General features: G+C 44.9%; 1 protein-coding gene across 3 annotated transcripts in view; it reads left to right on the top strand.

Annotated features, from left to right (window-relative positions):
• The first annotated feature begins 1,447 nt into the window (after positions 1-1,447).
• The window catches only part of ARNT2 (aryl hydrocarbon receptor nuclear translocator 2), a 147,014-nt gene continuing 134,354 nt past the window's right edge, over positions 1,448-14,107 (top strand). For 2 of the 3 annotated variants that reach the window (XM_035131344.3, XM_088656511.1), the window contains exon 1: positions 1,455-1,771. In XM_035131344.3, the coding sequence (XP_034987235.1) occupies positions 1,741-1,771 (31 nt within the window). In that variant the 5' untranslated portion in view covers positions 1,455-1,740. Of the gene's footprint in view, positions 1,772-14,107 lie in introns of all 3 variants that reach the window. The other variant, XM_088656510.1, reaches the window with a different exon arrangement.

Here is a 14,107-nt window from a genome sequence, read left to right as displayed (position 1 = left end):
CTTCTTTTCTTTGTTACCTTGTCTTACAATTTGGATTTTAATACAATAAAAATATAAGAAGCCATTAAATACAATTTAAAATCAATATGATTTTTTTTTAAAAAAAATGCCTTTATATTCCACTTTTCCTCCAAGAAGCTCAAGGTGGCCTAGAAATTTCTTCTCCTCTGCATTTTATAACTCAGAACAACCCTGTAAAGTAGGTTAGGCTGAGAGGCAGTGACTGGCCTAAGGTCACCCAGTGAGAGCTTCATGGCAGAGTGGGGATTTGAACCCTGGTCTCCCACCTGGTCCTAGTCCAACACTCTAACCACTACACCACACTGCTACTCTCATTTAATGCAAACACGTCACAGACCACCTGAATGGAGCTCACTGACTACTGTGGTTCACGGGCTACAGTTTGGGAACCCCTGTCCTAGGATAATGAATGGCGCCCATTTTATTATTTACATTTCTTTCCTACCAGTCAATGAAGTTCTTTGTGTTGTTCATCAAACCATAAACATAGTGCACTCAGAATAAATAGATCCAGAAATGCAGGATATTTGCCCATATATACAATGTGAGCCTATGATGGAGGGGCTCACAGGATTAACACCCCAATAGAGTCTTGCTTCTCCCAAAGCCACAGTCTCGGATCCCAGCTGAGATCAGGCATGGCTCTGTCGCTCCAGTTGCCCAGCCTGCTTCCAGCTCCATACTTCTAGTTCACACACCAACTTTTGCATCTATTTCCCTTCTAGCACAGAGCCACTTAATGAGCCATACTTGGGGGCCATGACCTCACCAAGAAGCTGCCCTGGCTATTCCAGCAATTGAATTCTTGTTGGATCCAGGGATTAGAAAGGGGACTCAGGCATATAGCCTAACCCTGCCTCTCAAACTCACAAAATTAAGTACTATAATTAAATATAAATTTACTTGTTTGCGTATTATATTTAAAGCACATTCATCCCCTCAAGGAATTCTGTGCCTCGTAGTTTGTTGAGGGTTGATGGCAATTGCAACTCCATAAGGGGTAAACTACAGTGCCCAGAATTCTTTGCGGGGAAGAATGTGCTTCAAAGGTATAGCGCTCGCACACAATTATGTTTTCGCATTTGATACTTTTTTTTACTAGGGGGTTAAAAAAAAAAAACCTCAGCAGGACTTTAGCAGTAAGTAATGACACTAAATTTATTAAATGTTACAGCGTTTGAGGTTGTTTTTTTTATTGCGTATTAGCGGCATATGACACGCAGCGGCAGCGTGCGCCCTTGATGGAGAGGGAGAGGTACCCAAGCGAGCGAGGCTGAGGGCGCAAAGTGAGGGCAGCAGCTTCACTTGGCCAGCGCACATGTGCAGTTCCTTGGCACATGCTCACTTCGGACTGAGGTGGGCAGCGAGGGGAGGGGTGTGTGCGGGCTGAGCATGTGTAGAAGCGATTGCAAAAAAAGGGGGGGAGAGAGAGGAAAAAAAGGATTCTCATCAGATCAGACATTTTGGCCAGCCGCGCGCAAGCAGCCCGAGCGCCCCCAGCTGCATTTCCCAGCCTCGCCGCGCGCGCGGATCCCCTTGCGCGGACGCCTGCCTTTGTGTGACTGCGGGCGGGGAGGCTGCTCCGACCCGTCCCTCCCCATCTTCCTTGGGCTGCGCAGCAGAGCATCAGCCCTCCTCCTCCTCCTCGGTCCACCTTATAGCCAGCCCCCTCCAGCTGCCCCCCAGCTCGCAATTTATCTTAGTTCTTCCAGAGACAAGATGGCAACGCCGGCGGCTGTTAATCCACCCGGTGAGTAGCTGTGGGCGCTGCTGCTGCTCCTGCTGCTGCTGACAGAAACGTCTTGGTTCGGAGGTACCGGTGCGATCTCACACATACACACGCACACCAGCAACCCCGCAGGGGTGTCCCCCCACCCCCACCCCGAGGGATGGCCCCTGGGGGGAAAGCGCCGCCGTGTCATCGGCCCTCACCACCTGCACCTTTGGTTACTGTCGCCCGTTGCTGTTACTAAGGTTTCAGTCGCCCGCAGGCTTCCTCGGGAGAAAGCCCCGCTGGGCTCAGTGGGGCTTGCTTCTGAGTAGGCATGCTGATGTTCCCACGGATGCATCCATAGGGGGAACATTTATAATGCTCTTGCGGAGACCCAGGCAGCAGGCAGCCCTGCCAGAATCCTCCCTTGACATATCCAGTTCTTTTGTCTGTTCTGATTGGCCCTTTGGGTGTCATCTTTCACACAATCTGATCTCCTTCTGGAAACCTGAAGGTGAGGGAGATGGAACCTGGGATATTCGGCATGGAAAGCATGTGTTCTGCCATCTGATATAATAGGCCCATCCCCTTATGGGTGCCAACTGATAAGTTAAAAACAAATCCCAATCCTGTTCCTTTCTTGTATGTGCTTGAAGTGCAGGAAGTGGTAGCAGGTGGAGCTTTTTAGTGCTAGGAAAGGATGAAAGTTGTCCGCTGCTAATCTCTGCAGATCAGGCTTCTGTAGAAGGCAGAAGAACGGGGGACGCTTAAAAAGTTGGCAACTTTGCAATCCACTTCTTCCTCCATTGTTTTGGGCAAAACTGATCCACTGGACTCACACTGAGTCCAGAACAAAATCTGTAGGAGCCAGCCTCCTGCATCTATTGAGAAATGTAGGCACCAGCCTTTACATTTGTATGAGCCCTGGAAGAAATGTTGGCCTTTTGTGATTATGTTCTGAAACCGTTGACCAAGAAAGGCCCCCAGACCTTCCTGTCCTCCTTTGATGGGAGGCAATTTCTGCACTAACTTCATCAATAGTTTTGTGCATTTTTAGAATTCAGGAGGTTTGATGGATATGGAACCTAAATCAATTCTGCCATAACTTTATGTTTCTGGATTCTAATATTAATGATTTTGGGGCAGGGAGAGAGTACTTGTGACGTGTTTGTGTGTTTGAAAACTGTTACTGCAGTATGGGCCAGCTTTTATGGCAAGTGTGTCACATGTTTTCCAAAGCCTAGGATGGTGGCACTTTGGAGGACTGGACAAAGGCATGGAGGAGAAGCCTGTTGGTTGACTACTAGGCATGATGGCTGTGTGTTACCTCCAGAACAGGGGCAATGCTAATTATTGGGTACCAGGGACGTGGGTGGCGCTGTGATCTAAACCACTGAGGCTCTTGGGCTTGCCAATCAGAAGGTCGGCAGTTCAAATCCCGCGACAGAGTGAGGTCCCGTTGCTGTGTCCCAGCTCCTGCCAACCTAGCAGTTTGAAAGCACAGCAGTGCAAGTAGATAAATACGGTGGGAAGGTAAACAGTGTTTCCGTGCGCTCTGGGTGTTCTGTTGCACCAGAAGCGGTTTAGTCCTGCTGGCCACATGACCTGGGAAACTGTCTGTGGACAAACGCCCGCTCCCTCGGCCTGAAAGCAAGATGAGCGCCACAACCCCATAGCTGCTTTTGAATGGACTTAACCATCCAGGGGGCCTTTACCTTTACCTTTTTTACTGGGGACCACTAGTGGGAAGAGAGCTGTTCTGCTCATGTCCTGCTCCCTGGTTTCCCACAGTCATCTGGTTGGCCACTGTGAGAACAGGATGCTGAACTAGATGGGCCATTGACCTGGTCCAGCAGCGTGGAAAATGTCACCAGCAGTGCAACTGCAACTCTGCTTCAGCACAGCCTGTGTTCCCTCATGCTGTAGCCTAGGAGTGCCTTTGCCTCCCTCTATCCTTAACACAAGCTACCCATCCATATCCTATCAAGCTTCTCCTTAATATCCCCCGCCCCCCGCTTTCAAGCCAGAGGTGGGAAACCCTTTTCCAGCCCAAGGACCACACTCTCTTCTAGGCAACCTTTCAGAGGCCACAACCCAGTGGTAGTGGGGCTAAAAGCAAATGGGGGTGGAGCAATGATTTACATGTTTTTACACAGTGTTCGAAATTAGCCAGGTGCCAGGTGCATTTTGCACCTGACTATTGGCCACTTGCAACCAAGTGCCCGGCTTCCGCAGCAGCGGGATCCCCCCTCACTCACCTTAAGCCTGCCTGCCTGCACGCGAACGGGCTGTCTGTCTGCTTGGGTGCGAGGGTCCGGCTGCTGGGGAAGGAGGGAGGGAGCCTCTCCCTGGCCCTCCTCCTGCTTCCCCCTCCCCACAGCCTTAAGAACTTCTGGAGCGGCCATGGCGGGTGAGTCGGCGCCTTTTTTGCACTCCCCCACCATAGGAACACATTAAATTTCAATGCATTCCTATGGGAAACCGCACTTCACAAGACGGAATTATCACAACACAAGACGACTTGTGGAACTAATTAATTTCATGTTGAGAGGTACCACTGTATATAGTAATTTCTGGACCTAATAGGTATCTAAAGCCATTTGCACATGTTGCCATGCAACCAGTCCATGCGGAATGTAGGCACCCTATATATAGAAATGAGCAAACCAGTGATATTTTAGGGAGCAGGCGAGCAGGCAGGGCCCATTACTTACATCATAGGAGCCTACACAACACAAAACACTGTTGCTGTATGTGGGTTTTTTTCATCTTATATTTTGGAAATGTACATCTTGTGTTTCCCTTCCTTTATTTTTTTGGGGGGGCCCCCAAGACAGTGGGGCCCTAAGCTATAGCTTGTTTAGCTTATACGTAAATCCGGCGCTGATCTGGATGTGTGTGCCTGGGGTTCGTTGGATGCGGACTGTTCCCCCGCACTTATCCCCCATCCTGTGGAATTCTATCCGCTATATTTTATCTGCACAATCAGAATGAATTTCAGGAACCAAAATGCTTCCCCCCCCCCAGCTGCCAACTCTCCTACTCTCTGATGCTGGGTCAAACCAGACCCGGTGATGGTGCTGCTGTAGCTGCGCATGCCTCGCTGTGGCCGAGAAGGGCTGTTCTCTGCCGCCACTGGGTGCAGGGTGTGCTGTGGCCAAGTAGGGTGGGCAGCAGCGCTTCTACCCACTCACCTGCTCTCCTCCCTCGGGTCAGGCCTGACCCGATGGGCAGAGCTTTGCCAGGGACAAGCGCTGCAGCCAAGGCACAGCTCCTGATGTGGAGCCAGGCTCTGATGAAGGTGCTTGCTGTGGGGGCACCTGTTTGCACCCCCTCTCAAAATTGTGCCCGTTGCCATGCCTCCCCCCCCCCCGGTGCTCCATCTTTGAAGAATATTCTTATGTTGTGAATGGTCTGTGTCATCATTAAGAAAAAGAGGTTGGAATAGCCATATATATATACAGTGGTACCTCGGTTTATGAACACAATTGGTTCCGGAAGTCTGTTCATAAACTGAAGCGTTCATAAACTGAAGCGAACTTTTCCATTGAAAGTAATGGAAAGTGGATTAATCCGTTCCAGACGGGTCCGCGGAGTACTTAAACTGAAGCGTTCATAAACTGAAGCATGGGTGTAATTGGTTCCGGAAGTCTGTTCATAAACTGAAGCGTTCATAAACTGAAGTGAACTTTCCCATTGAAAGTAATGGAAAATGAATTAATCCATTCCAGATGGGTCCACGGTGTTCATAAACCGAAAATTCATAAACCGAGGTGTTCATAAACCGAGGTTCCACTGTATGTGTATATATATATATATATATATATATATATGGACTGTCCCTGGATCAAGTGACTTTTCTTCTTTTAAGTTCTCAAAGCTCTTAACCTAGCTCAAGGTTGTCATCTGAACTAGCCAGATATTTAACAGAATCAATTGCAGTCAGTTCATCATTTGAAAAATAGGACTTTAGAGGTGTCTTGCCCCAAATTGGCAACTAGACATCCCGTTTTGGTGACGGTAACCTTGCTTTAAGGAGCCATTTGGCGACTAAGTTATGTGTCTGTGTTTCTAACACTGTTTGTACAGTAGGCTAGATTCTACACCAGGCACCCCCAAATTCCAGCCCTCCAGATGTTTTGGACTACAATTCCCATCATCCCTGACCACTGGTCCTCTTAGCTAGGGATCATGGGAGTTGTAGGCCAAAACATCTGGAGGGCCGCAGTTTGGGGGTGCCTGTTCTACACCCACCAACCCACCCCTTTTATCCTCCATTCAGGCAAGCAAGAGGCATTAGCAAGGAAGCAGCAGGCACTACAGTTCGGATTTTACTGAAACTGTCATCCTTCAACTTGCCATTACATTGGCCAAAACTAATGTAATTAATTATGTAATTGTTATTATTTCTTGCCACATTGTTTTTTTATCAATTTTCCATTTTTTTTACGAAATCAGCCACAAATTGAGACAATTTTTAAGACCGTTTCCCCCAAAATTGGTTCCCCACACTTGGTTCTTGATGTGTCCAAGATTTCCTCTTGTTGCTACCTTCAATTAATTTTGTAATTCAATGGATTTCATTGGAAGGAAGACATGAAAACCACCCATAAGACAACAAAATTATTTATGAACTAAAACCACAACAGTACAGTCATACCTCGGTTTAAGTATGCTTCGGTTTGAGTACTTTCAGTTTAAGTACTCCGCGGACCCATCTGGAACGGATTAATCCACTTTCCATTACTTTCAATGGGAAAGTTCGCATCAGGTTAAGTACGCTTCAGGTTAAGTACAGACTTCCGGAACCAATTGTGTACTTAAACCGAGGTACCGCTGTGGTTTGCATTGGCTTGCATGATTTGGGTTCCAGACCTTTGGCTATCGTGTAGATTATAGTGGTTTTTCTCTCTCATTTCTGATGGAATTTTCCCAACATCCCTAGGTGTGGCCAACTGATTCTCTCCAGATGTTGTTGGAATATGACTCCCATCATCCCTGAGTTCATTGACCTTGATGTAGCCCAACATTCTTTCCCCTGAAAGTTCAGGAACAGGCAGCCTAATTGAAGGGTCTCTAATAGAACAAAAGCCTTAACGATTTAACACAAGTCTAGGGCTATCATTGTTGAGGTCAAATCCTCTTGAATTCCGTGGAAGGACTTAGTCCCTGTGTAAAAGCGAAGACTGGACTGGTCTTCAGAACTGCAATCCTAATGCTGTGTTACTAACGGAACACATTGGGACTTACTTCTGAGTAAACACACTTAGGATCAGGCTGTTAATCAAGGAAGAATCTTGGCATTCGCCCGTTTTATGACCCTTAAAAATCTGCCAAGGTTGAAGTGGAGCCAGTTCTCTCGGTGAGGAGTCCTGCGCCATGACGATTAGTCCAAAACAGATCACTGGCCTGGAGATCCATTTTTAATTGGAAAGCTTTAAATCTTTAATTAAAATCAATATTTGATGAAAAGATGATGAAATGGATATTTCCTGGCCTATGTTTTTATGTCTTGTTTTTTTAAATAAAAAAAAAAGAATATTTAAAAGGTGAAATTTGTTTTACCTCCATAAAAGCCAAGTGGGTAGATGCAGAAAAGCGAAACAGCGAACGGTTGTGTTTTCCCCACTCTTAATTGCAAGTAGACCTGTTGTTCCAGCAGCTGATCTTTTCCCTTTTCTATGGGTTTTTAAATGAGAGTTCTCAAATTGAGTTTAGGAGCATACTTGGCTTAATTTTAACCAGTTATCAAAGATTCTAAAGTTGGAGAGCATGACTCCAGAATCAGATGCTGTGATCTGGCATACAACACAAACCTACTGTATGCATGTTTACTCTGGAGTAAGTTCCACTGTGTCCAGTGGGTTTTCAGGGGAGCGGCGGATTGAATTGGAAAAGTTTCACATTGTCTTTACCAATTTAGCATGTTCATTTGACCTGTATTTAGAAAGCAGAACTAAAAAAGAAAAAAGAAAAAGCACAAAACATTAATTTTCCCATGCTGTATGATAAACATTTTTCTTTCCTAGTGGCCAAAGTAGTTGTGCGAAATACACGGCTGTGATTGAAAAATAAAATAAAATGCATTTATAGTGCAATCCTATGCATGTCCCGCTGAGTAAGTCCCTCTGAGTCACTTTACTTAGGTTGCAGCCTTAAAGGTAAAGGTAAAGGGACCCCTGACCATTAGAACCAGTCATGACCGACTCTGGGGTTGTGGCGCTCATCTCGCTTTATTGGCCGAGGGAGCCGGCGTACAGCTTCCAGGTCATGTGGCCAGCCTGACTAAGCCGCTTCTGACAAACCAGAGCATCCCCCCCGTAACACCGCTTACCTTCCCGCTGTACTTCTGACGTGCTTTTGAACTGATAGGTTGGCAGGAGCAGGGACCGAGTGATGGGAGCTCACTCCGTCACAGGGATTCGAAGCGCCAACCTTCTGATCAGAAAGCCCTAGGCTCTGTGGTTTATGTTTTATACTGAAACAAATTCAAAACCCTACTTGGAAATCTATTTTTATTGGAATGATTCTTAAAATATTTCAACACTTTCCAACTTAATAACACAAATTTTGCTTTGTTCAGATTTTAAGGGGTGAAAGGGCATGAAAGCTGATAACATACTAATTTTAGGAACTTCCTAAGGATAGGAAAACTGAATAATTATAGATTTAACTATGATTGCATCCATTGCTTTATTAATTAATTTAATGAAATGTTTAGTGCATCTCTAAAAATGGAATTCATGTAGGTTTGTTTAATAACAGTGTTTTGTGATGCTGAGCTTGTGTGGTTGAGAAACTTGCATGTACGGCATATTTTGTGTGTGTGATCCCGCAGTTTGATCTCTAAGATCTTGTTGTCATGTTTTCTATCTCTGCTTTCCCCTTTTGGATCCAGAACAGTTGAAGTCTTGGGTACAACAGACTTTTCTTCATCTCCAAGTTATGCTGAAGTTGGTAATAACATTTTAAAGTGTGTAGGAAGGAAGCCTAAATATGTGTTCTTGTAAAGACTGAGATTTCTCTCTCATAAAATTAAGGGTGAGGCATGAAATGAAAGACACGTTAAATGCAGCCTACACAAGACACTAGAAATTGTGCAATTATTTGAATTTTCACTGGGTTCTGTGGTTCAATAGAATTTTGTTCAGGCCATAATTCCTCTCAAATTGAGAGTCACGTTTCGGTAGTTAAGCAAAATGTGATGGGTTGCAAATGGCAATCTAAGGTGCAAGCCTATGCATTTCTACTCAGAAGTAAGCCCCACTGAGTTCAACAGAACTTACTCTCAAGTAAGTGTGTGTAGGATTCCAGCCTTGGGGTTGAATAATCCATTGTTAGTTTTGCTCAGAGCCATTGTAATTAACGGTGTAAATTAGCCATGCCCATTCATTTCAGCAGGTCTTCTCTGAGTAGGACTAAGATTGGCTACAATCTTTTGTATCTTCTTTGGTTTTATGAAACAAGAAACATAGGGTTGTAGTCGATCTTAGTCCTACTCAAAGTAGACCCAAGGGAACTAACGGATGCAGGTAACTTAGCTCTGTTGTGTCCAGTCAGTCTACTCCAAGTAAGACTCAGTTGGCTACAACTCAGAGCAATAAAAAGTGAGATAATATACCTGCTAGGCTTCTGGGTGCATTTTTGGGCTACATAGGACTGTTATTCGGGCATAAGGGTGGGACCAGGGTGCCCCCCCCCCAAGGACCACATGCGGCCTTCAGCCTAATTTCATATGGCCCTTGGCCTAATACCAAAAGCACTTTGCAAATAGTTGGTTCAGATCTGTTGAGAATGAATGGGGAAAGCCTATAGCTTAGTGGAAGAGTGTCTGCTTTGGATGCAGAAGGTCACAGGTTCAATCCTCAGCATCTCCAGATAGGGTTGGGGGAAGACCCTGATATGGAATCCTGGAAAGCTGCTGACAGTCAGAGTAGACAATACTGAGTTATATGGACCAATGGTCTGACTTGGTAATGGGAAACTTCCCATGATCATGGGTAGCCTGGGAGGAACAGCTTGGCACCATCCCGAATGACACCGTCTCCCCCAAATTTAAGACCCAACTCATCAGAACTTGCTGTGTCTTACATGTTTGATTTCAAGATGTGTTTATATATCAGTCTTCAATCATGCTTGCTTCTATTACTGCCCACACCCAATGATAGGATACTTTAAATTGATGCCTTTTGTGCTGAATATAACCAAGGAAGTATTATGAAAGGCATTTATTAGCTGATTTTCCAAGGTTTAAGGTGCCTCGAGTTAATAGTTTAAAACAGAACTTAAATAATACAGAAAATGCCGATTTAACAGCACCAGAAACACCCAAATATACTAACCAGCCAAGCCAAAAGCTACTGTTTTGCTGTTTTGTTTTTAATTATTTACTTGTTTTTATCCTGTAGTCTGTCAACCACCCTGGGATCTTATGATGAAGGGTGGTGTATAAAACTAATAAATTAAATTAAAGTAATTACATGGAGCCTAGGTCAGCTTCCATGAAGTCTAGAACCTTTCCTGTTCCGGCCTTAGAACTTTGTTATGCTCACCTTTAGAACACAACATGGTCCTTCCAGAAGCAGGTTAAGCCATTCCTTATTTATTAGGCTTTTGTAGAATTTATTAGCACGTTATTTTTCTCCTCCTTTGCGGTTTCTGATTTTGTGTTTTGCACACTATAGCTCTGTGGTAGGCACCTGCATTGAGTGCATAAGGTACCAGATTCAATTCCTGGCTACCTCCAGGTGGAACTGGGAATGTCCACTGCGGGAAACCCCAAAGTACTGCTGCCGGCCAGTGTGGGCAATACTGAGCTAGATGGATCCAGTTGTCTGACTTGGAATAAGGCAGCTTCCTATGTTCCTAATCAATTTTTAAAAATGTTGTCGGAAAATATTCTGCTGTGTTTTTGGATGCCATTTTTGCAGTTATATATGGAAAGGCAGTATGAGAATCTTCCTTGTTAAAAAATGTTAGGTGCAGTTGGGTGAGACCTGCTATGTCTCATCTAGGAATCACACTGTTTCCATCTCTGCATGGGATTGTCCACAAGAAGCTCAAATATGGATTTATTGTATTGCTGTTGTTGTAGTGTTGTGACTTGGCTTTTAGCACAAACCATCCAACAACGTCCCGAAATCCACTGAACTTTGTCCCTGGGGCTCAAACAGGGTGCTCTATCACGTGAAATATGAGCTGTGATGCGGCTCAGTTGCGAGCAAAAAAAACTTGCCAGTTTGCGAAATAATATTTTTGCTGAGATCTTGCCAACTTAGCATGAGCAAGTGAAGAGGCTGTGAACAAAAATATTTTCTGCCTAGGAACTTCATAACTGCCCGTGTGTGTGTGTGTGTGTGTGTGTTGAGACCAGCCATGCATTACTCCCAAGTCATCCAGTGATATAGCTTTTAATTTTAAAACTGTCAGCAAAACCGTAACTTGTGATAAAGGGCAGCAATTTCTACTGACATTTTTGATTTACAGGGTAGAAGAGTGAAGTGGGGGGGGGGGTTACAGCTTTTTCCTTTTTTAAAAAAAGGAAGCACAGGCTCCAGAACCTTCTTGATGCATGCCCATTTTTAAAGCTTTATAGCCGCTGAGAGCGATTCTTAAATCGGGGCGCATAATTTTTATTACAGAGGCCTAAATTAGGCTCAGTTTTTGAGGAGCGGTGCAGACGTCAAGAATGGTGATTCCTTAACCATGTTTGAACAGCCTGCAAAAATGGCCTTATGGGCTAAGGCCTATTGGACCTGGTGGGACGTACATTTGAGTAAACCCGTAGCAGAATTGTACTGCAAGTCAAAATTATGCCACTAATTTAGAACATTAGTTGTTTTAAGGTTGCAAATTTTTGCCATAATATATATATTTACTGTACATATCTTACATTTATAGCCCATATTTCTTCCAACAAGGAACCCAACATTGATCTTATAACAGAATTATAGAATTGTAGCATTGGAACGGAACCCAAGGGTCATCTAGTCCAACCCCCTTTTCACGCAATTCTTGACTCGAACCCACAACCCCGAGGTTAAGACTCTCATGTGCTGCCAGCTGAGCTGTAGGTTTGCACGGCAGGGTTTATTATGCTTTAAAATGAGGTGTCGGTACTCTTAATCAATGTGCTGCGGGTGTCAGCACACTATGGCTGCCATGAGCAGCAAAAGAAGAGATGTTGGTACTCTGTACCAAGTGAGTACCATCACACCCACACAATATCACTTCCTTTATATCCCACCTGAAGGTGGTGTACGTGATTCCTTTTCACCCCATTTCATCCTCTCAACAGCCCTGTGAGGTAGTTCAGCTGTGATTAGTCCAAGGCAGGGCCCGATTTAGGTTTGATGAGGCCCTAAGCTACTGAAGGTAATGGGGCCCTTTATAGGTCCAGCTGTCCTTTGTCAACAACAAATGGTCGCTGTTTTTTTGCGTTGAGTATATGCTATATGGTAATTGATAGACCTAATAGGTATCTAAAGCCATTTGCACATGTTGCCGTGCAACCAGTCCATACAGAATGTAGGCACCCTATACAATGATAACTTGGTTTGCATACATCTTGGTTTGCATACGGTTTGGATTACAGACACGTCAGACCCAGAAGTGCGTGTCTCTTATTACATCCTTGGGAAACACAGAAACTTTTCTCCATTCTTTCAACTTTTGCCCAGTTCTGCAATGCTGCCTTACTTTTTCTTGCCTCTCCTTTTGTCTGTTCCCATTTCCTTTTTTTCTGCATTTCTCCTTTGCTAAAATCTCCTTGCTGTTTCCTTTCTCCAACATTCTCCCTGCTTTTTCCTTATCCAAATCCTTTTACAGCTACTGTAGCTACCTGCCAGAATTTCTTGCAGCTCAGCAGTCTCTCTTCTCTGTTACCATTGTTTAAATATAAATGAATGCTTGCCTTGTACTACAGGACCTCTGGAGTGCTTAAACAGCACTTAAGGAAGTCCCAGTTCTGATCAGCGGGGAGAGACGGCCAGCCAGCTTTCTCCCAAGGGGAAGGAGAAAGTTGTTCCTGAACACCGGCTTCTCTCATCCCCTCCTTTTGAAATAGATGACATATGTGCAAAGTTTTTTATTAACTGTTGGCCCAAGATCAGGAATGGCCGCCCAGCCTAGATCTGCACTCCTCAGATGTATTTATTCGCTTATTTTGTTACATTTATATCTCGCCTTTTCCTCTAAGGCAGTACAGTCGTACATCAGAAGTCGAACGGAATCTTTGGAAACCGCTTTGGAAACCGAAGTGTGGCTTCTGATTGGCTGCAGGAAGCTCCTGTAGCCAACTGGAAGCCCCGCCGGACGTTCGGCTTCCAAAAATAATTTGCAAACCGGAACACTCACTTCTGGGTTTGCGGCGTTCGGGAGCCAAAACGTTCGAGAGCTAAGCTGTTCGAAAACCAAGGTACGACTGTAGTTTCCAAAGTGGGTGTTACTGCTGGATGGTGGGGCGGGCGGTGGGATTACCTAGGAGAGCACTAAGAGGCAAGGAGGCAGCAGAGGGGCTCTGCAGGGGTAAATTACTATCAGGTTTGAAAATCTGGCATCAGTGGATTGAGTTCATCAGTTTTGTTGAATCAATTAAACCAAACAGTTTAATCAATTAAATCAATTAAACCAAACTTACCACTGGTGGTGCCAGGTCCTCCATCAGATTCGAATCCTGCTCTCCAACACTCTTATCCATTACACCACACTGGCTCCCTCTGTGTGTGTGGTTTGAAAGCTTTATGTTTGTTTGTATGCTGTTAGAAACTTAGATATACTGTATAAGCTAAGTGCCAAATTGCTCCTTAAACCAAGCTTGTAGTTGCCAATACTGAATGTCATTCAAGGGCAGCCCTGTGCAGGACAATTTCTTGAATTTTGCCATTTAGTTCTGCAGTAAAAAAAAATATGCATACAGAAATGCGTATATTAGAAAGTGCACATAAATGCATTATGGATAAATTGCTTGCAAAAAATGTGTATACAGTCAAACCTCGGTTTACGACTACCTCGTGGAGCGACCGTTTCGGCGAGCAACCGCCGCGGACCTGGAAGTGTTTACATCTGGGTTCCACGGCATCGGATGCGCAGGAGCGATCTGCGCAGCATGCGCAGAAGCGCTCTATCGGCGCTTCACGCATGCGCAGAAGCGTGCTTTCATGGAGTGCCCGCTTCGGCGAGCGACCGCCTCCGTGGAACGGATTGCAGTCGCAAACCAAGGTACCACTGTATTAGACCAAAATGCATACAAAAAGCATGTATAATAGGAGAAGTGCAGAAGATTTATATGATTTTTGTGCATTTTCAAATAAATGATGCAGACTGATGCAGAAGTGGAGTGAACTGAACACAGGATTGGAAAAAATAATAACTGAG

This window comes from Zootoca vivipara, chromosome 13, assembly GCF_965207765.1.
Source record: "Zootoca vivipara chromosome 13, rZooViv2.hap1.1, whole genome shotgun sequence".
NCBI classification, from domain to species: Eukaryota; Metazoa; Chordata; class Lepidosauria; order Squamata; family Lacertidae; genus Zootoca; species Zootoca vivipara.
The sequence above is the reverse complement of the archived record's forward strand: the minus strand, read 5'-3'. Positions and strand labels throughout refer to the sequence as shown.